Genomic DNA, 21,015 nt, shown 5'->3' with positions numbered 1-21,015 from the left:
GTGAAAAGGATATTAGAATGACGTTTAACCAGATGCCGTCTATGGAGTGTTCCGCTCCTAACGAGTTATCAGGACCCCAGCGGAATTGCACGTTCATAAATTGATATTCGTCTTTGCCGAGAGGACCACCTCGCATCCAAGGTAGTTGCCTATCCGACAATTCTATTTGAACTAAAAATAAATAAGTCTCATAAATTGAATATAATTCTAAATTCATAATAAAAAATTCATTAATAAAAATCAACTTCATAGCAAAAAATAAAGTATTGAAAAATCACCTGTTCTGCCTGTATTCGTCATCGTCGCTTTACCTTCGCCTGACCAGTAGTTTGACAGATACAAAGGTGGAAACTTTTTGGGCCACGTGGCTGATCTACTCAAATCAATCGGTGACTGTTTCCATTTGGGTAATCCTGTCGATGATGTCCATACGAGGACACTTCTATGGGCTGGAACACGTGTAATGATTTGGGAAACATTTAAACAGAATTAATTGCTATGTACTTACTTGGTTTTCCTCTCTTGAGATGCATTTTCGACATACTTGCTGAATTATTTTTATCACAAAAATTTTGAATAGGAGGCCGAAAATATATTGTAGTAATCCGAATAAATGTAAATTACATGATTAGCTGCGTGTTCTAATCTTCGCAGTGAAGCTTGTTACTTATTACGTAGTTTCAATTAACTATCGAATGATAAACCCAAAATTGATTCATTGATATATTTGGATGTCACAAGTACATACATACATACATTATTAGATTTTTATTACACACACGCGTACAATCGATTAATGACAGGGTACAATAATGTCGAGTACGTGAATTTCGATTTTCGAAAATCTAGATGAACACAGATTAATTGACGTAATAAACCACGCGTCCGTTTAACTTCTGTACTTCTCGATAATTGTCTTTTATGCACGTGCCTTGTTTGCTGCATAACATCCGAAACATTTGCGCCTGATTTTCCGAGATCCGAACTGGTTCTGGGAAAACGATCCAAGTGACGCATTCGTGAAATGGACAAGTCGTGGTCGATCCTAAATAAGTGTAGTAACCAGGCGTTTGACAAGCTTGTTTCATCCAGCATAAACAGTCTACGACGAGATTGATGAAATTTTCAATTAATCTTGATTTCAATCGTCGACAAAATCATTATGTCAAATTCTAAATTAATTTTGTACTTGGAGGTAATCTCGTCCACGAGTCGCACTGAGTGATTTTATGTAAATCATCTGTGATCTTGGAAAAGGACGGGTGTTCGTCCCAAGCTGGCACCTGATAAGCCTGCAGAAAGTACGAGCATATGGCGAGTCCGTCATTTTTATTGAAACAATTCTCGATAGTCTCGTATCGTTTGTTAAAATGTATCGCTTGTGCCTCCATTGTGAACCAAGTGCCGTTCAAGGTATGTTCCGCACCTTTGCAACTCGACGAGCTCCATCGAAACACGACTTCCGACAGCTCGTACACGTCAGTCGCCAACGGGCCACCGTGAATCGTCGCCGGGGCTTTCTTTCCTTGTAGCGTTATTTCAACTGACAGACGCAATTTTCATTTAAATACTCTTGGATTTATTTCACAGCATCCTCTTCTATCATTCTTAACAAATATTTTTTAAATATCGTATCACCTGTTTTACCGGTGTTTTGCATTTTCGCCTTGCCATCGTTACTCCAGTGGCCACTCATGATAAGCGCAGGGAACTTAATAGGAACCGCATTCTGTTCGTCGATGTCGATCGGGGATTGACCCCATTTTCGTGCATCGCCTTAGATAATGATTAAAATATCCAAATAAATATACCACAGATAAAAAACAATTTAAGAGGTTGTCCACTTTTACCTGCGCACAGCATTTCTATTCTCTATCAGAACCTTTCTCATTTATAAATCTTGTGGACTCTATACTAGTGACATACAATTTTTAATTAAACAACGAAGTGTGCGCATCTTTCTTTACACGTTGAAATTTGATTTCAGAGAAAATAAGGCAGAATCGATCAGAGAGAGTACGAAAGCCGGAACAATCAAACCGCGGTTCTCCTTTGAAGTTATACGCAGATAAATCAAGAATTCAACGTTTTTGTTGGTCGTTAATTTATCCTGACTAGCCGGCAGGTTAGTTTGAAACAGTTAATTAAATTTGCAAGTAAGATTTTCGTATGCGTATGCATGCGTCGGGACGCGTTCAACCGCAGGCTCAGCGCAACTCACATTGCGCCAGAAGTTACGCGTATCGCAATAATTGTTGAAAATGATAAGCATCTCTGTATCGGAATTTATGATCTTATGTAGCAGTATCCTTCTGATTTGTATGTATCTCCGATGCCATCCTCGTCAATCAGAATTATTGGGCCACGGATTTCTGTAATTTCGTGTAGGCAAATAAAAAGATCATTTAAACACTGCAATATGTCATACAAATTTATATTTTTTAATCAATTTTTTTTATAAAATCCCAAATTTTTTTATAAATTAAAATTTTTTTATTAAATTTTATAAAAATCCGTGGTCTAATTATCAATTAATTATCAAAATTTCCATATGAGCGTTCGTCATTATTATTTAGTTTTGCTACTGACTGAGGTCTTGGATTGGACCCAACTATTTCCATGGGTAGAAAGCGATTGCAAACTGACTTCGTTCAAATACGGGTATAAAGACCACAATGGACCTTACATTTGGAAGATCCTATATCCTGCCTGCAGTGGCAGCAATCAATCGCCGATCAACATTGCAACGCAGCTCGCAGTCGTAGTGCAGCCTTCAGATCCCCTCCGATGGAGTGGTTACAAAGATGAACCATTATCGATCACTATAACGAATAATGAGAACAATGGTGCAGTTTCATCCACCAGTTTAATAAAATTCATGTTATAGTTAAATAATCGAGTCATAAAACCAGGCTGTTTACATTTTAATCTCTTTTTTATGTTCGTTCATCAGTTTAATATGGATTATTGAATTTTCAGTGGTAATTAATACAATGTGGAGCAGCTCTAGGCGACCGTATATTGAAGGTGGATGCTTGGCCAGTGCTTACGACCTTTGCTCGTTAGTATTCCACTGGGGACAGTCGAACGAGGAAGGCAGCGAGCATACCATAGATTACATTCGATTCCCCATGGAGCTGCATGTGTGGCACATAAAGCGAGGCTTCACCTCGCTGTTAGACGCGAGCGCTTCTCAGGAAAATGACAGCATACTAATCATCTCGTTCCTCTTCCAGGTTCAATCTTATCACAGTCTCCTTTACCTATTTTCAAGTACAATTTTATATCTTTGTATGTTAACGCGAATGTACAGATCACAAATGCGGACAATCCTTATTTGGACCACATCGTGACGAATTTATGGCGAATCGCTCAACCCGGAACGAAAGCGCACGTTCCACCGTTTCCCCTGGTTTGGATCTTCCCGACGTTTGAAAAAGATTATTACACGTACAATGGCTCGCTGACTCAACCACCTTGCAGCGAAGTCGTCACGTGGATCGTGCAGCCCGAACCGATCGCTATATCTTCGTCTCAGGTAAACTACAGCTTCGTAAAGAAATCTTCGTTTCTACGATTTCAATTTTCCTGGCAGGTAGCACAATTCCGTCAGCTTTGTTCACAAGAAGGTCCCATTCTATCTAATTGCAGACCCGTTCAGCAAGTAAACGATCGTACCGTATTCTTTTACACATAATCCTCGTCACGAGCATTCCATTTTTTAATCAAAAATTTCGTGTAAAGTCATGAAAGTTTGTCTTACATCAAATCGAAATTATATAATGTATGTAAAATCAAGTACGAAACGATATAATCGCTAAGAAATGATCAGGAAAATAACTTAATTCGCTATTGAAGTGATAACGTGTAAAATAAATGTATCGTACAGAGACAAATGTTTTTATTGTATTCCTACTGTATTTTACGAACACGGTATAATACACGTTTCAACAAATATCATCAGAAAATAAAGGTGTAACAAATTTAAATTCGCTCACAAGATACATACATGGATATCATCTAGTATTTGGCACGAATTATTGTAACAGATGTATTTCTCGTTTCTCTTCTTCCTATTAGCCGATATTAATCACGAACATAATGAACGTCTTCCTGGCCTTTTGGACATTACGGCAGAGAATATCATTCGCCACGGTACAGAGGCGTACATCCATTTTTCGGTTCCATAAGCAGTTTTTACGCGGATATATGAATTTTTTATCGCACGCGTACACATCTACGATATTACATTCACTCTCTTTGAGAGTATTTGTAATTTCTCATTGCCAGAGATCGCAAAATCAACGCATGCGGTTTGCCAACGTGGTATACAAATCGTAAAAAATTATGCGAAACGAGTTAAAAGTAAAAACGATGGTTCAGTTGTCTGGTTCCAATTTGTACAATTCACGTCGCTTTATTATTATCGTTGTACATATTTACAGATCGCACCGCGCTTAATTCAAAAATATAGCAGGCGGCCAAAAATTTTCATTCGCTTAATTCGAACGATCGCGATCGACTCGCGGCGTCCCTGTAATTTCATTGTCAGTGTGAACACGAAGAGAACAACGTTTTATGTACAGAATAATAGACATCCTCCTTTCGTCCTACTTCGGTACGACATGGCCACGATGAAACACGCATAAGGGACGGGAATGATTTTGTTTCAATGCTTCTCGAGCAAGCACAGCTTTTTTCGTCTAACAGTAAGTTTCGCGATCATCGAGTTTCTCCGAGGACGGAGGAACGAGTATCACTCATTGCTCGAGACGTTCGGTTATTATCGTGGGTATCATTCATCTCTCGATTCAACGTTCTCGTCGCGGAGAGATGAAACGGGTGAAACGTCAAAATAATGCGTTCGATTTTATCGCGGAAGCCGGCGGGGAACCTGAAATTGATTTTCTTGACGGCTTCGTGCCTTTACGCGTTTCAATCCACTTGCATGTCCCTTATCGTCCGACAAAGGAAAGCCGAAGTTATTATACCGAATATCTGAAACATACGTACTTGACACGATGCTGGAAATGGTTTCGATTCGAGAAAATATGAACAACGTACTTGTATACCAGCCATCGCCATACCCAGAAGTACTAACGTGAAGCTCTCGCACTGCAGCCAATTTGTAACTTTATCCAGGCAGCCCTACAAATGTCGTTAGTAATTTAAAACGAGTTGGGAAAACTAATAACACGGGTTTTCTTTTGACCAATTATAAACGTAATAAAATTGAATCGGAAGCTACAGCAACAACAAAAAGACCTCTCCGTAACAACATCAATTAGCTAAGTGAAAGGAGTAATCTAGTTTAAGCTCCGATTTACCTGGCCACCAATTTCATGAATTACTTCTTTCTCGTCCTAAGCTTATTGTCATTTAGAAGCAATAAATGAAATGTTTGTGTTTCTTGCGAGAATAATTTCAAGCGTATCCATGAATTAAATTAATTACATTTCGCATAAGTAATATTAACAGTAAGACAATGAGATTAAAAGATGAAAGGAAGACTAATTATAGCTCATATGAAAAAATCGTAGCCCGTTTTCTATTAAACCGAGCTGCCTGTCCTTCGTGAATTAATCATGGAATGCAATTATACCTCCTTATGTCGATATCCGTCGTGACCCTCTTTGTCCTCCACTTGACACGCTATTTCATCCTTTGGCTTCGGATTCAGCCATGGTTTCTCCGTCTTAAAAAAAGATTCAAAATATCATGGGCAAAGCAGGAACATATTTTAGACCTTAATTAAATTACTCACATGTTTGTGGAGTACTCTCGAAACCACGCTCATCGGACTCCCCGTATTGCTTTCCTGCAAAATATTTATTTTTATTTTACGTTTTCTCCTGTAGCAGTTTCGCTACATTGGAGGGATTGAAATAAGAATAGATGAAAGTATACGGGGAGTTCTCGATGAAAATAAACTCGGTTTAAAAATTGCGGTCGATTGAACAGAAGGGAATGGTTGCAACTACATCTGTGAGAACGAATCGATCGTGCAGCGTTCGTGAAAATTGAAAAGGACCTGACGGTGTAAATTTTGCAACGCCGCGAGTTGAAAGCGTACCTCGGTATTTTTCAGAACGCAACACGTGAGCGGGACCTGTCTCCTGTTCCCCGAAATTTGTGCGTCCCTCCACCAGGCCGTGCCATTGTAGTCTCCGTATCCGTGTATTCCACAGCAATTAAACTGCAATGGAATCACTCGTGCACTATTCAGACCATCGCAATATGTATGTACGCTCGGCCGGACGCCTCGTGCATTAGTGCACGATCGCTCGGGCGCAAAATAAAATTTTCATTGTACCACGGCTGCCGATCTCTCGTCGTCACGTCGTCGCGTGGATTACCTTTCAAATTTAATCTCACAAATCTAGACGAGAGCGATCGAGCGTACGCCAAGTTATTACAAACATTATAAGAATACTGAATTTTTCATGTTATATCTTCTGATTAAATGAATAAATTACGATTCTCTCAGATAATTATAATTATTTACTTATGAATGCATGCATCCTAAAAATAAGCAATCGATTGCTATTATTAAAACGCCAATTACACCTTGTATTGTGCGAAATCGAGACTGTGGCTGAAGGGGATGTCGCTGGTCGGTTCATGACCGTAGTCTTGGGCCAATTTACCGATCAGCCGTTCCTCCAACCCGGAAACCATCCGGAAAGTCATCAGCCCGCCAACGGCTGCGGTGACCGTCTCCGTGACGATCAGAGCCACGAGCATGCTTATATACTGCATGGATTTATAAAAATACGATAAACCTTGACCGTCCACCTATAAAAAGTTATACGTAGTATCTATAAAAGTGCATCGGATTACTCACGGTGGCCAGAATACATTGGTTCCCGTGAAGCGCGACCCGGCAGCCGAAGAAACCGACCGTCAGTACCATCAGACCGAGGCCGAGCAAGCTGTAAGCTATCAGGTTAATCGTCATGTGCGGCGTCGCGTCGGTCACGAAAAGATTTAACAGGTGACCCTTGCTCGGTTCCACAAGCAGCCACGCTCCGATCGCCAGCACCACGCATCCTGCCAACTATAGCCGAGCAGTAATTTCTTTTCGTGTACAATAGCTTTTCAGCGAGGATGCTGTTTAACAAACTTTACAATGGTATTTCAGGGAACTTTACGCAACCGGGTTATTCAGAGAAATATGCATTATGAAGAGAAATAGAGATCTTTTCTACAATCTCTCTTTGAATATCGGTCTTATTAATTTTATAGTTAACGAACCTCAACTTTGTACAATAATTTCAGACGGCGAATAATTTAATATACAATTCCTTTTATGTTAATTGTTGGATTTTCAAATACGGAAATGCGAGTCTGTAGGCGTCTACGTGACAGAGCATTATTTCAATTTCAGTTGGAATTGGACGTATCATATTTTGCTATCAGCTCGCTATGGAATTACACGAGTCCGTCATGCTCTCCAATTGAACACGACGCACTTTTCAAGCACTCTAGAGTTAATAATTTTAAATTCAACTGAAGAACTAACAGCATAAATATTTTTCAAATTGAAGTTTATTGTCCAACATTCATTCGAACGAAACAAGAGGAATAATTAAAAAGTCTGAAAGAGGTGATTTCTTTCTTGGAAATACCGAAATTACTTTTGGTACAACTGCATGGAGCATATCTCGTCTCTGATGTGTCTAATTAACGATACTTTACCGTCGGAGGGGTTTAAAAGTTTCGGTCGTTAACGAAAGAGTTTCTTCTTTATGCAAAATCTGAGTACGCCGTTTGCGAACTATTATGGACAGAAGCTTTTTCGTAAGCTGCGCGAAGCTTCCCTTGGAACACCACTGTTTAACACGTGTAAATTCAGAGCGGACAATGTTTTTGTTCGCTTTAAATATTCGGTGCAAGCTCTGCATACTAATATCTACCGACGCAAAATTAAAATATCGAAATGTGCCGTAACGGCGGTAGTAAACTAACTTCCTGCATAATTCATTATTCACTATAGCATGCACCCGCCTTCGTCTATTTGGTGTTATTGAACTCTCTGCATAGTTAACATTGTTTATAAATTAAAAGCAGATATATTATTAGTTACCACGCGCGTTCACTCTTTGTTTACGCTTTATTAGAAGACACCGGAGATCTTTATATAAAACAGGTCGTGTCATGCATACTGTAAGCTCGGAAAAGTATTTATGCATCTTCAGTTTTTATCTCGTCGTGATAAAATTAAATTCGCAGACGAACCTATTTTAATTCGTAATTAAATGTTCGATACTTTACCCATATTAACAAATTGAACGTGAACAGAACGACTTTCAAGTATTTCATCCCGATCGTTTTCAAGACATCAAATAGTCATCAATCTGCAAATATAAGGTCGCTAGCGTGAATTATTATTACAGACAGCCCATTTCGAACGTGGAAACAACGAAATCGAACGAAACAAAAGTGAAGATCTTTTTAAAACACGCATCAAACAATTTATACTCAACGCTTTTGAAACAATAAATGAAATACGTGCTTGTTATATTTTATCGTTACCATTTCAGTTTTTCGATATTAAAGTAATCCTGCTATTCACGCTCCGTAATAAAAATTCTTGAATAGGCAGATTACGGACGGGGGTATTAACAGGGCGAACGTGAAACAGGCTCGTTTGAAATACGCTCACGAACGGCAGAAAACTCCTGAATATCTAATATCAACACAATTTAGTGATTGAAGAAAATAAAACGCAGAGGACTAGAAAATTGAAGGGACAAAAGGTTAATCGACCGATCGATGAATCTCTGTAACGAGGTAGCTGGATGATCGAACGGTAAAGACTACTAATCGCTCAGCAAGAATGCGAGTTTATAACTCCGGTGGAACAAAGAGGAGATTGACTGATTTAGGTCAAAGCGTCGGAGGAAGCTGAACCAGGAAGAAAAATCTTTAAAATGTTCGTGTCTCATCGAGGGACATAATCACAGCTAGCAGGTGGACAATCAAGCTTTGAAGGTGTACCGGAAATTATTTCAAATCTAACGTATTCCGTCGCTGTGGCGACAACGTGTTTCGAAATATCAACTGCGCGGGACTAATTAATAAACTAACGACGTTAGGCCGTCATTAGATTTAGACGGGATCAAAAGATTCAATGAGATTTAACACCCAACCCTCGTTCTACTGTGCACGTCGCAGGACAATTGGAAATCTACGATTAAATCCTCGTGGTTACGACTTGGAAATTACTTGTGGCAAAGTGCGTGCATGAAAACGAGCTGGATTAATTTCCATTCAGAGTATGTTAATTACATTCCGCGGGGAATTTGATTCCGTCTAGAGTTTGAAACATTTTATTCTAGGAATTCTAGGAAAGGTAAATACCAATCTTCTTGAATAGTGATAGACGCGCATTTGCAGATTAAATTGTTCAAGGAAAGTACGCATGCAATCAGACTCGTTACGTTACCAAGTACGAAAAAAAATTCGTGGTACATGTTAATCTAAGTACACGAAGAGTATTACTAATAAATATTCATAGCTGCATGTATATTATAGTATTATGTCACTTACCCTGTTTCACGTAGTACACACGTAGGAGGGATAGATGGTTGCCGACGTGGTTGATTAGAAACGGGAAGAGACAAGGTACGGAAAATCGACGATTTTACCGAATAACCAGAACAAAAAAATTTTACCGGCCAACTATTTATCTTCCATAACCGGTTAATATTCTTTATCCCGCTTACAGGTGGTTTGTTTCACGTCTGTCCCCGCGTGATTTTTTTTTGCTTTACTCTGGTGTCCTGTTATTACTAAATACACGAGCACACGTAGCGTGGCGGGACGCTGAATCGACCGACGAGAACCGTGGGTTCAATATAACGGAGTCCTCTTAACGCGAACAACGTTGGATACTACGGGAAAATCGATGCACCAATCTCACGTGCCTAATGCTTGACGGAGTCCGTACGACTCCCTGGACCCCGAAGAACGTTTCTCACCCCTGACACCAGCGGATGGGATCTTGGCGCGTACGCTCGCGACTAAACTGCCGAGGGTGAATGCTGGCAGCTTCGGCCTCATTCGCTTCGCGAGCAGTGTAACGCTCTCTCCGTCCCACTTTTCAGGCGCCAACCCGCCCTTACAGCCTCCGACGGCGGCGTTCGGTCCAGATGCGACTGCGTCGAGCCCGACTGACGGCGCCGACGCTCTACCCTCGTCCTCGTCTAGTCGATTTCAAGCTCGCTAGTTCGCACGTCGTCGCTCCACTCGACCACCTTTCGTTTCGTATGATGACGAAGGACGTAGTCACCTATTATTGTCAAGGGCAGTGGCCAATCGACTACCAATCCGTTAACGAGCCCTAGTGCCAACAACCTGAGAGCCGCTTTAAATCGAATTTCCCTCGCGAGTTCTTCCGTACAGTCTTGTGCTGCCCGTACGTCGTGCAACTTCTCTGAACGATTGATAGCTACTGTATGAACAGTAAGGATGCTCAAAAGCAGTTTCTCTCGAGTCCTATGTATTTTCTCGTCGTAGATGTGTGCGTTTGGAACAGTGACAGTGCAACGTACCCGGGAAATATGTTCCCCCCCCTTTAATCTCTAATGTACGATGTAGGATAGGCAAATACTTGTAGACGATTTATGTAAATATTATATAATAGATTTATTAGGTATTAACAATTTTTACAATATTTATGTTCCCTCTGTTGTAAACAACACGCGACTACAATTAAAGGATGTTAACACTCTAGTCAACGAATTGGCGATAGAATTTTTCTCGATTCCTAAACAAAGTACAATGTGTTAAAAAACAGTTTCATCTTGATATAACATTCGGGATGCTCGCCACACGACTAGAGATTTAATCGATTAAGTCTCGCAATTTAATTCTACATGTCCTGCTCGTTCCTCGCGCAGTACGTCGCACGCGAAAACGAAAAGACGATTCAAGTACCTAAGTTTAGTTAATTCAATCATCGCGTTAAGTACAGTATTTTTAATTGATTATTGTCGGTACGACCATGCTTACAAGTACATATTTCACGCGAACATTCTTATCTATTTAACATCCGAAAGACGTTACAAATTTAAGAAGAGCGTTTATGTCAACGTTTACTTTAGTAAAAATACATACATAAGTATAAAAAGTAGAATCTTGAATCACATTTTATTTCTGGTATAGCGAACAGCTGATGGCTATTATCGATTTTGCAGGTAAACGGAATAAATATGAAATAATGCGTGTGCCTCGACACCCACAATCGTAACGGTAAACGACTACATGACATTGGTTGAATATCGTTAAAAAATAATAAAATAATATGAGCAAACGCGCGATTATAAATAGAAAGATCTTATTTTACAATGCATTTTACATGCGTATCCCTCGTACACACCGTGCAGGTGTACACCAGATTTAAGTCATTCACGCGAAACGCATTCGTTCGAATCATTCACTCTTATCTTCGGACACGTCATTTATAATTCGTTTCATCAATTCTTACCACTAGGTTGGACGGTACGTTGACTCGTAATAACTTCTATGCCTTCTCGCGAATAAAACATTCGCTTGTCTATCACTTCAACGCGCGCTCGAGATTTCATAACAAGCATTGCGCGAGTACGCTTTATTGCAATCGGCTATTGCACAACAAATATTCGATGTGTAAAAAATAGTTGCGTCGATGAGCAGTATTCTGTGGTCATAGAAAATCTTGGGAACGCTTTCCCTACGAGTTTGTAGAAAGAAGCTCGTCGCATTTTGTACGTTCGTCATATGAAATTGTTGCGTATGAAACGTAACATATTTAATTACAAACTAATTCTGCCATTTTATACACTCCAGACAATAATAAAAGTAGTCGTCAGTCTTTAATGACGTTTACGGTTGATAAGTAATTTTGTCAATTTTTGCAAAAGTTCAAAGATAATGACGTTTCATTTGCAGCAACGTAATGCACTCGCGACCTGTTTCGGAGGTGGGATACGCGGCCGCGCTATTCATCGAGACGATTCAATTGAGAGTCAGTCGCGCGGAGCGAATCTTGTACATACTTAGAAATGCATTGCAATCCGCTTTCAGTTCAGGCATCGCGTCGGTGCCGCTACAACGCGCGGATCTTTTAATCCTCACGGGAGTCGCGGTTCCCGACGTGAAATTAATCTCAGAAGTAGGTACAGCGGCCGTTTGTAGAAACGCATCGTGGTACGACGGCGCATCGTAAATCAGGCATGTCCAAATCATTGTTTAGAGGACGGGAGCGTTCTCCGAGTACGTGATGAGCCGTAAAGTAGTAGAGAAATAACATTGGAGTAGCTGATAATGAGCGAGAACTTTGACACTGTGTGTGCAGGCCTAGAATCGCGATTGTCACGAGCAAACTATTCCCTCTTGGGTGCTTCTCGGAGAGCTCCCGTAGACATGCCTGTCGTAAATAATAGGTGCCATGCTTCTCGTCCTAGTTTCACGAATATCGTTTATCGAGAAATCGATGCACCTTATTGACAAAACTTACGTCGCACAAGGAGGACTCCTCGCTGTCACAGTGGCACAATGCAAACACCGGGAGCGTCGGCTCCGTGAAGAGTCTTTCGGTTTGAGCATGTTCGATCACGATCCTCCAATTGTGCTTACAATTCGGTGGTCGTTTCCACCGGGCTCTGCTCGCCCAAGTACGTGAATCCGAGATGAGAGTAATCCTTCCTCTCCCTGAACGTCACGTTGTCGTTCGACGGACTAGCGTTGAGCAGGTCGTTACCGTGGCTGTAGAGCGGGTTCAACACCGGCGTCGCGTCGTGGTTGTTAACCGTGTTCGAGCCACTATTGTTATGGTTCTTTCTGCCGAGGGTGGATCGACGTAGCGAGTGGATATTTCCATCTCCGTGGGTCCCGGCTATGCTCGAAGCTCGCGCGGTGGTAGCCGCTTCAGAACTCACAGGACTGTGTTGACCTGAACAGGTAACAAAGGCAACCGTGTATTTCTATGCCTCCTTTTTCGCTGGTTAGTTTTCTATGCAAAGACGATATACCGAATGTGTTTCTTTCAAAGATACAAAAATGCATGGATTTCTCAGAATAATGTGATACTAGATATATTCGTAACATGAGATAAGATTTGAAATATGGTTTGCTGCAGTTTTATCCGCAACCTTCTTTCAATGCGGTTTCATCTCTCCGAAGATTAGTATCATAAAAAGTAAACCTCGCAGCGAAATTCGCCTCGTTCTGTTTACTTATTAATTTGATTAATTTAAGTAGAACGAATTCAGTAATAAAATGAAACTCAAAATACTGAACCATTTTAATTAGAAGCATCAACATAATTTTAAACATTTCTCGTTTAATATAGAATTTAATTACCTGTACTCTCTCCGTGGTCTTTAGTAATGTAACTAACATTGTCCAAGCTGAACGCGTGATTCTTATTGCTGAAATCAAGCTGGAGATCGTTATAGCTATCGTTATCGTCCACTGGCACGCTCATTTGTAGCACCTGGGTCTCGTACTCTTTCAAATTCGGCTCCACGTACACAGGATCGTAACGAGGCACGACGTACATTCGTTGCATTCGTTCTTTGTACGCTTTGTATCTGCGCAAACAGAAGAAAATAACGTTCGTGTAAAAAATGAAGATACAAGACAGATCCTACGCCATTAATTCGTTAATTATTGGAGTTAGAAGAAAAATGAATGAATGAATAGGATCTTGTAGAAGATATCAAGGCCTACAACTTCTGTTTAAAACATTTTTTGCTAGTGTCAATAATTAACCGTTTCGCGACTACAGACGAGATACCATGTCGCGAGATATCTCGCCCGTGGTTAAGAGGTAACTCATTCCGGAAAGGCGTAATTAATTCTAATGGCAGTAATAAAAGGAACGAATGAATTCGCGTGGACAACTGGTTAAACGAATATTTATGCGAACACTTAAAAACGTTTCTTTCACACGGTAACAACGCTGTTTGTCATACTTGAGAATCAAGCGCGTCATCCAAACAGTCAAATTTCATCCAAGGTTCCTTACTAATTTTACTCAATTCATTTGATTCTAAGCTCTTTATATTCGCGATGTTATAAACATTTCAAAAACTGAATTCCATGATCCTTTATAGTAACTTACCTGGACCAGGAAACGCAGATGTAGATAATCCCAGCTATCCCTAGGATTAATATGACGCACGCGATTATGATCAACGCGTATGGGAACACTTCGCCACTGAATGCGATCGCGGTTTGAGTACGCACTGGTTCCGGCGGCATCATCGGTGCGTGAATGTCTATCGCGGTGACTCGAATCAACGTGGACACATCAAAAGTGATGTTTGACATAGCCGGCTTCTCGATGATCGATCTGTAAAAAAACGATTATCCCTTGATTACGAATTTCATTCACTTCATGTTGCACAAGGAAAACTGCAAAGCGGAATCGTGTACGAACTGCTTCGATTCAGGATAAAGCAGCGGTATGCAATTGTTACGTCACTCGACGATGACTATAACGTATTTTTCGCGTTTCTGTAATTGCTTTGCGACTGCTAATTACTTAGTACAATTAAATGTGACATATAACTGATAGTTACGGTTCTCTTGTTTAAAAAATAGACTCGGCTTTAAATTAGTTCTACGAATTGTTGTTTTGAATTCGCTGTAAAGTTCGATACAAATAACTTACCTTTGTATCCGCGAACTGTTCCTGTCTAAAATAATTTCCGTGTCCGGATCAACTGCGTAGAACCACACGTCGGAGTCCTGGGGGTACATCTCGATGGTCCCATTTTTTGTCAGATTTTTTCTCACGCCGATCCTGTCGACACCGATCAGAAGTCCGCTCTTCTCCTCGATGATACCAGCTATCTTCGACGCGTCCTTCTGCAACGCGTCCGGCGCTGCGTCCTGAACGACTAGAATCATCAGATTCTCCTCGCCAATCAAATTTACTATAACTGGTGCGACGATCGAGTTATAGTTGTCAGTCGAGTTAGGATTGTCCCTAACGCGAACGTCGAATTTAAATGGGAGCTCCGATGGGTCCACGTTATCAAATGTTGCAGTGGTTCTAATTATTCCGGTCGAGCTATCCATGGCGAAATAGTTCGAGCCTCTACCTCCCAATATTTTATACTCCAGCTTCCCGTATTTCCCGTTATCTTTATCGTGTGCCTTCACTTGTATCACTGTGGAAGCGAATTGTGCCCCCCGGGGAACTGCAGCGAAGTAACGACCCCTTATTAACTTTTGACTGTTCTCCGGGAAAATATACTCAGGCTTATTGTCGTTCACGTCGAGTACTTGAATTTTCACCTGGAATTTAAACGTGAAATTCGAAAATAATTTTAGGCTGCCTTCAAATAATATATATTTATCTTTATGAGTGATACTGTCTCTTATTCGTTGAATTTTTATGTAAAATATATATTCGTAATAAATTACAGTGAATTATGTAACGAATCTAATTAATTGTGCATCATGCATAATGAAACCGAGCATAATTAAATACGTATACGTACCATTGTAGTATTCCTCCCAGAATTCAGAAGTCCCGACAGAGACTCGAGCCTGATTTTCACTTGATACGATTCCGTCGTCTCGTAATCCAAAGCTCCCTTCTTCAGCCTGAGCGCGCAATTTCGCTCCTCGGTAACGTTCGCCTCGAATAGATCGTTCTCGTTCCCACTGTAAATTTCGCACCTCAGCGGCGTGGCGTCGTGCGCGTGACTATTGATGACCGTGAGTATCTTGATCAACGTATTGTCGCCCGCGTCTTCCGGCACTTCGACGTTGTACGAATTCTCCGCGAAGCCCAAACCGATTTCCGGCGGTACCGTTGCCACGTGACGGACGAACACCGGTACAGTAGTCACCGACGACAGTTGCGGCTCTCCCATGTCATACGCGCGCACGTCAACCTGAAACGTTAACAAACAAACAAATATTCAGATTTCTAATAACGCGCAGAATTTCATAAAAAACCATAATTCTATAAAAAGATGATTTTATGGGATTTTAAATTGCGTACCTGATACTCAGTGTCTGTCTCTTTGCGCAAATCGTCTCGTATTCTAAGCACCCCGCTGTCCGGATCGATCACAAAATATTTGTTCGCCAAGCCACGGCCAATGATTTCGTACCTCACCTGGGGACAGTAGGATTGTTGAATAGAATTTTAAAGAAATTCTTATTTCTCGATGCATTGTCAATACACACTTGGTTCCCCGGTGGAGTTCCATCGGAGTCTGTCGCTATAAGATTAATGACTGTTGTTCCGATGGCGACATCGTCGTCTAACGTAATCGGACGTGGAACGGAGGTGAACACTGGCGGAATATCATTTACGTCCTGGTGGACAAAAATAACACAAGATTCTAAACACCTTTTATCGTTTTTGCGAAGATTCACGTACAGATTCGAGTCGATAAGAACTAACAGAACACTGCAAATATAGATACACCGAATGGAATCGAGGCTGAGATTCCAACAGCTGAGATGGACGACTATAGTCTAGCGAGATAAAAGTTTCCTATTTTAAAAGATCTGTGTTTGGAAGACGACACACTGTTTCAATACGAGCTAAAGTGAAAATGCATGTATTAATCTTTCGTCTGCTTTCCTTCGATGCATTTCTCATCCGTTCTTATAGTCAGAAAATCGTGTAAATCCGTTTCGTACATGTTAAAAAATCGTAAATGAAATCATAAATATCAATAAAAAATATCTCATTCAAACTTCTCTAATATTATGCAATATTGAAATAGAAAACATCTTATCATTTTATATTGTTTATAAATATATCGTTTGATCATAAGCAAGGAGCGAGAGCAGTCAAAGGGAAGTTATGATAATCAATACCTGGACGTTGACCACGACTCTCGTAGTGGAACCAAGCAGGTCGTTCGTATTTTCGACGGTGCCAATTATGAGGATGTGTTGGACCTCTCTCTCGTAGTCTAAACCACGCGTAGTTTTTATCAGTCCCGTCTTCGGGTCTATGACGAAGAGTTCGGTATCCCCTTGTTTGATCATGTATGTGATTTGCTTCTTTGTGTCCGGATCATCGGCCTGGAATTAATCGTGTTTGCTTTAGCCTCGAGAAGGATGGCCACTCGTCCAGAATTCACTGCATTCCTTCCAGTACGCTGATATGGCGTATGCGATCAGACTCGACGACACGAAATATAATTCTCCCATGAAATCTCTTTTTTTACTACAAAACTTAATCCTTCTCTTCGCTATTGAACCATCACTTTACCTGATTGGAAGCTCAATGGAATTTATTGGACGAACCGATTCGCGCAAGCTTTTTTTGCCGCGTCATTAAGCGCCCAACTTACCGTCACTTGAATCACCGCGTAATCCGGCATATTCTCCTTGACTCGAGCTTCGTAACTGCTTTGACGAAAAATAGGAACCTCGTCCTCGACGTCTATAACTTTCACCGTGACGGTGGCTGTGGCTAAACGATAATCGGGAGCGCCGTCTCTAGCAGTCACGACGAATTTGTATTCCTAGAAATTTAATTATCGTACATATAATAATAAAAATTATACGCAACTCCCTCGATATTCTGATAATATATTTACATCGTTCTGCTCGTAATCTAAGACTATCTTGGTTAACACGTCCCCGGTTTCAGGATCGACCGTGAACGGTATATCGTCGGGCGCGAAATACGTAATTTCAGCGTTAATGCCTTCGTCGGCATCCTCGGCGTGAACGCGACCGATCAATTTCCGCGCTTCTCCTTCCTTCACGGAGAACTCGTACGGCAAATCCACGAATTCTGGATTTTTGTCATTGATGTCAGTCACCTTGATGTTCACCGTCGCCGTGCTGAACAACCCGCCGGAGTCCTCGGCCTTTATCAGCTGTAGCGGCGAGAGGAAAAATCTTGATCAGATATAACACAGGGAAAGGCAGGTGTTTCCAGGAGAAATAAAAGTAACCGGTGATTGCGTTCCCTTGTAACGAGAAGGACTAGCGATGTTCATAGCGGTGCTTAAACGACATTCACGGACGTAAACTCACCAGCTGATAACGAGTCAAGTCCTCCCTGTCCAACTTCCTTATAACGGTGATTAAGCCCGATTTGTGACCAATGGCGAACTGACGCAGGTCGTTGCCAGAAACGATCGAGTACGATACAGGATCGTTTTCTGGATCAACAGCCTGTTAAACGTTCGTGGAGTACATTTATTAGATAAGAAGAGTGATCATGTGGTATGTATGAACATAGTTTACAACGATATTAAGATATTAGCTTTCCGGTTTGTTCAGATAAAACCTGTTTAATATTATTGCACAAAATAGACGATTCCTCTGTCAGCCATATTTTTATAAAATATTCAGATCAGAAAGAGAAACTGTAGCGTCGCACTTACCGTAATTGTCGCTACCGTGGAATTAATCGATGCACCCTCGCTGACCTGGACTTCGTACACCGGTTGCTGGAAAACTGGGCTTCTGGTATTGGGTCCGGGAATCACATTCACCTCGACGATCGTTTGCGAATACTTTCCGCCCTTGTCCATCGCTTGGACCGTGATGCTGAATTGCTCGCCGGCGTTCAGTTTCCTCACGGTCTCGATCACGCCGGTCTTCGGATCGATTTTAAATTTATGCAGTCCGTTATTTGACACGTGGTAAATGCTGTACGTTATTTCAGCGTTCTCCCCGTCGTCGTTGTCCGTCGCCTCGACCTGGATACCCGGGATAAAATGAATTTTTTCCAACGCGAAAATAGCGAAATTGCGAATATGCAATTTCCACTGTTTGAAATGAAACCGATAATGACGTGCGGGCGTTGGAGTACACTGATGGATATTAGTTTTCGTTCCCGGGATTCTAATTTACTACAATGTCATTTTTTATAGAGAAAATTCTCGTCACGAATATATATTCTGTCGAATAATAAGTAATTCAAATGTTTGGTTAATTAAATTTATATATAATCTTTATCTCTTTCATCGGTGATTTTTCTTTGTCATAATCCGTGTTTAAAGGAAATTCTTTGATCGGTTTCAATGACCCGGAATTAATTTTGAATAATGTCTGCCTACCTTTGTCACCACTCTCTTTGTCTCCCCGGCTTGAACGGTGATAGGAGCTATCATCGGAAGTATGGGAGCATTGTCATTAACGTCGTTCAGTGTCACCACGAAGGATAATGGTGCGGATGCTGCGACGCCGGTTTTTTCCCTGGCGACCACTTGAAACCGGAAACGACCGGGACTCGGAGGATCACGGTCTAAATTCTCTTCATTCACGACCAACGTCCCGGAAGCGTCGATCGCAAAGAAATTCGTAGTCAGTTCGAAAGTGTACGCGGGTTTCGGATCTTCAGGACTCTAAACAAAAAAACCATACCGTTTTGACGAACGACAATAGCATTCAATAAAGCTTTAAAAGCAACTCTTTATTAATAATTCCAAATATTTAATTGAACCGTTTCACGTATTATTACAGAACCATAAATTTAGACATTATTGATATCTGATCTAAGATAAAACAATCAAAACGAAAATGGAGCGCGACGTGTCCATTTATTGATAAAGAACGTCGCATAAACGCTTTTACGAGTGAGCGCGTGGGTGGCAGCTGCCGGCTTCTAGCAATAAACTTCCTGAAAACGTGTCCCTTAACAAGTGACCGCGCCACGGCAATTTCATCGCAACAGAGTCCACTTTAATTCGGACTCCGTAATTTCCGCCGTACGATCGCTGTCTTGATGAAATGAAACGCGTCGAGCGACCATTAATCAGCCCGCGGATATTGGAAATTTTCACGAAAACAAACCGAGTCTGGGTGGGTGGCATCGTTACCCGGGAGAATTCACCTTTACATAGATATTGGAAGCCTCTGTGAATAGAAAATATGCACCACTCCGCAAATGATACGGTAAGCTCGGTATACTAATACAGTTTTCTGTATGAAATTTTGATAAAAAACGTGTATGAAAGAAAATTGAACATATTCCGTCGTGCAATTGCAATTTGTTTCCTTTTTATCAATTTCATCTGATATCGATTTTTCTCGATTCGTTATCAATGGAACGGGCGAATAAGAACCACATCCGTTACCAACGAGTGACAGTAAATGGTAGATTCGTATCTGTTCCACGGCTCGTGACTGCCGGTGCCAGATGAAAGATAAGTCTTACCAAATCGGCGTCCGAAACGGTGAGCACTATGGGATCACCATTTTTATCGATAACCTTTGTCCCGATTGGTGCGTTCTCATCAACGTAGCCCTCCACGTTCGAAGCCGTTATAATTGGAGGATTACTGTCGACTGGCTTCACAGTAATGGTCAATTTAGCCGTAGCTGATCGCTTCGCCTCCGACACCTCGACAGCCTTTACATAAACAGAAGACAGAGCAAGGATTTATCATACGCGTCTGCTGATTTGAATACATCTTTTTTTAAGTCCGTAACAATCATTCCCCTGAGGTGAATATTTTATATTTAACATGATAAATGCAAGTTTTATGCGAGTATCATTACTCGGAGCAGAAGCGTCAGAAACTTAACTCTTCCGATGATTATGATCGTTTCGCCGACACTTACCTTAATGATAATATCGAACTTCTTCGTAACAGTAGTGTCGACCGCCTTGATTTGCTTAACGGCGCCGGTGTTCGGGTTTATTTCGAAGAACTCGCGATAATTCGATGGATTGCCGCTGAGGAACGAGTAGTGAATGGGCGCGTTTATGCTGTCCATATCGACGGCTTGTATTTTCTCCGGCGATATATTGAGTATCCCGGATAACACTCCGCTCGATACCTGACCGGAGAGAGAGAAAAAAAAGGCACAATGCATAGAAACCGGTTCGTCGATAGTTCAGGACGGTGTCGCCTCGATTTCAGAGCAAAGAAATCGTGGTAAGAATCGGGGGTTGGGACGCCGTCTTTCATCTCGCAATGCGCGCATTTGCATCGCGTGTTTCTACGTCTGTTCACCGACGTTTCATTTGTGATAGTAACGATTGTTAAAGATGTATATAGGCTATATACTTAAACAATGGTAGCA

The 21,015-nt window shown here is 41.2% G+C and overlaps 5 protein-coding genes across 9 annotated transcripts in view; 1 reads left to right on the top strand and 4 right to left on the bottom strand.

The window, feature by feature from the left end:
• The window catches only part of LOC113464562 (carbonic anhydrase 7-like), a 779-nt gene extending 157 nt beyond the window's left edge, over positions 1-622 (bottom strand). Inside the window, exons 1-3 of the mRNA XM_026814947.1 lie at positions 509-622; positions 279-449; positions 11-171 (exon numbers count right to left, since the gene is read on the bottom strand). Coding sequence (XP_026670748.1) covers positions 11-171; positions 279-449; positions 509-542 — 366 coding nt within the window. The 5' untranslated portion in view covers positions 543-622. The remainder of the gene's footprint in view (positions 1-10; positions 172-278; positions 450-508) is intronic.
• Positions 623-710: 88 nt separating this feature from the next.
• On the bottom strand, positions 711-1,863 carry LOC108626591 (carbonic anhydrase 7). The gene is made up of 4 exons (XM_018027330.2): positions 1,851-1,863; positions 1,639-1,776; positions 1,190-1,543; positions 711-1,102 (listed from the first exon to the last, which is right to left on the bottom strand). The coding sequence occupies exons 1-4, from the start codon at positions 1,861-1,863 to the stop codon at positions 861-863; spliced, it is 747 nt and encodes a 248-aa protein (XP_017882819.1). The 3' UTR covers positions 711-860.
• Positions 1,864-1,993: 130 nt separating this feature from the next.
• LOC108626619 (carbonic anhydrase 1) lies at positions 1,994-3,779 on the top strand. Of its 2 annotated transcripts, XM_018027389.2 has the most exons (5): positions 1,994-2,319; positions 2,577-2,846; positions 2,980-3,236; positions 3,314-3,538; positions 3,596-3,779. In XM_018027389.2, exons 1-5 carry the CDS (start codon positions 2,262-2,264, stop codon positions 3,695-3,697), a joined length of 912 nt encoding a protein of 303 aa, XP_017882878.1. In that variant the 5' UTR covers positions 1,994-2,261; the 3' UTR covers positions 3,698-3,779. The 2 variants fall into 2 exon arrangements, with proteins under 2 accessions (XP_017882878.1, XP_017882877.1); XM_018027388.2 differs by lacking the exon at positions 1,994-2,319 and having other exon boundaries at positions 2,505-2,846; positions 3,314-3,779.
• Positions 3,780-3,884: 105 nt separating this feature from the next.
• Positions 3,885-10,324, bottom strand: LOC108626620 (tetraspanin-1). 2 transcript variants are annotated; one of them, XM_018027390.2, is made up of 9 exons: positions 9,553-10,324; positions 8,275-8,357; positions 6,845-7,057; positions 6,568-6,753; positions 6,074-6,196; positions 5,765-5,818; positions 5,603-5,695; positions 5,065-5,148; positions 3,885-4,998 (listed from the first exon to the last, which is right to left on the bottom strand). In XM_018027390.2, exons 2-9 carry the CDS (start codon positions 8,320-8,322, stop codon positions 4,936-4,938), a joined length of 864 nt encoding a protein of 287 aa, XP_017882879.1. In that variant the 5' UTR covers positions 8,323-8,357; positions 9,553-10,324; the 3' UTR covers positions 3,885-4,935. The 2 variants fall into 2 exon arrangements, with proteins under 2 accessions (XP_017882879.1, XP_017882880.1); XM_018027391.2 differs by lacking the exon at positions 8,275-8,357.
• Positions 10,325-10,625: 301 nt separating this feature from the next.
• LOC108626617 (cadherin-99C) overlaps positions 10,626-21,015 on the bottom strand; it is a 15,694-nt gene continuing 5,304 nt past the window's right edge. For all 3 annotated transcript variants that reach the window (XM_026814978.1, XM_026814979.1, XM_018027387.2), the window contains 15 exons: positions 20,551-20,769; positions 20,144-20,338; positions 19,044-19,331; positions 18,366-18,683; positions 18,013-18,153; positions 17,568-17,852; positions 17,319-17,492; positions 16,837-17,046; positions 16,195-16,326; positions 16,007-16,123; positions 15,498-15,896; positions 14,663-15,291; positions 14,111-14,341; positions 13,348-13,577; positions 10,626-12,937 (listed from right to left, as the gene is read on the bottom strand). In XM_026814978.1, the coding sequence (XP_026670779.1) occupies positions 12,618-12,937; positions 13,348-13,577; positions 14,111-14,341; positions 14,663-15,291; positions 15,498-15,896; positions 16,007-16,123; positions 16,195-16,326; positions 16,837-17,046; positions 17,319-17,492; positions 17,568-17,852; positions 18,013-18,153; positions 18,366-18,683; positions 19,044-19,331; positions 20,144-20,338; positions 20,551-20,769 (3,888 nt within the window). In that variant the 3' untranslated portion in view covers positions 10,626-12,617. The remainder of the gene's footprint in view (positions 12,938-13,347; positions 13,578-14,110; positions 14,342-14,662; positions 15,292-15,497; positions 15,897-16,006; positions 16,124-16,194; positions 16,327-16,836; positions 17,047-17,318; positions 17,493-17,567; positions 17,853-18,012; positions 18,154-18,365; positions 18,684-19,043; positions 19,332-20,143; positions 20,339-20,550; positions 20,770-21,015) is intronic.

Source organism: Ceratina calcarata, unplaced genomic scaffold (genome assembly GCF_001652005.2).
Source record: "Ceratina calcarata isolate Rehan_Ccalc_2016 unplaced genomic scaffold, ASM165200v1 scaffold422.2, whole genome shotgun sequence".
In the NCBI taxonomy this organism is placed as follows: domain Eukaryota; kingdom Metazoa; phylum Arthropoda; class Insecta; order Hymenoptera; family Apidae; genus Ceratina; species Ceratina calcarata.
The sequence above is the reverse complement of the archived record's forward strand: the minus strand, read 5'-3'. Positions and strand labels throughout refer to the sequence as shown.

Coding starts and splice junctions, on each gene's coding strand:
- LOC108626591 (XM_018027330.2), bottom strand. Junction 1,544..1,638: donor GCAAAACACCGGTAAAACAG/GTGATACGATAT, acceptor TGCGTCTGTCAG/TTGAAATAACGCTACAAGGA. Junction 1,103..1,189: donor GTGGACGAGATTACCTCCAA/GTACAAAATTAA, acceptor ATCTCGTCGTAG/ACTGTTTATGCTGGATGAAA.
- LOC108626619 (XM_018027388.2), top strand. CDS start 2,552: ATGAGCGTTCGTCATTATTATTTAGTTTTGCTACTGACTGAGGTCTTG. Junction 2,847..2,979: donor AACGAATAATGAGAACAATG/GTGCAGTTTCAT, acceptor TTGAATTTTCAG/TGGTAATTAATACAATGTGG. Junction 3,237..3,313: donor TCATCTCGTTCCTCTTCCAG/GTTCAATCTTAT, acceptor GCGAATGTACAG/ATCACAAATGCGGACAATCC.
- LOC108626620 (XM_018027390.2), bottom strand. CDS start 8,322: ATGAAATACTTGAAAGTCGTTCTGTTCACGTTCAATTTGTTAATATGG. Junction 5,696..5,764: donor CGAGAGTACTCCACAAACAT/GTGAGTAATTTA, acceptor TCTTTTTTTAAG/ACGGAGAAACCATGGCTGAA. Junction 4,999..5,064: donor TGGCGATGGCTGGTATACAA/GTACGTTGTTCA, acceptor CGTATGTTTCAG/ATATTCGGTATAATAACTTC.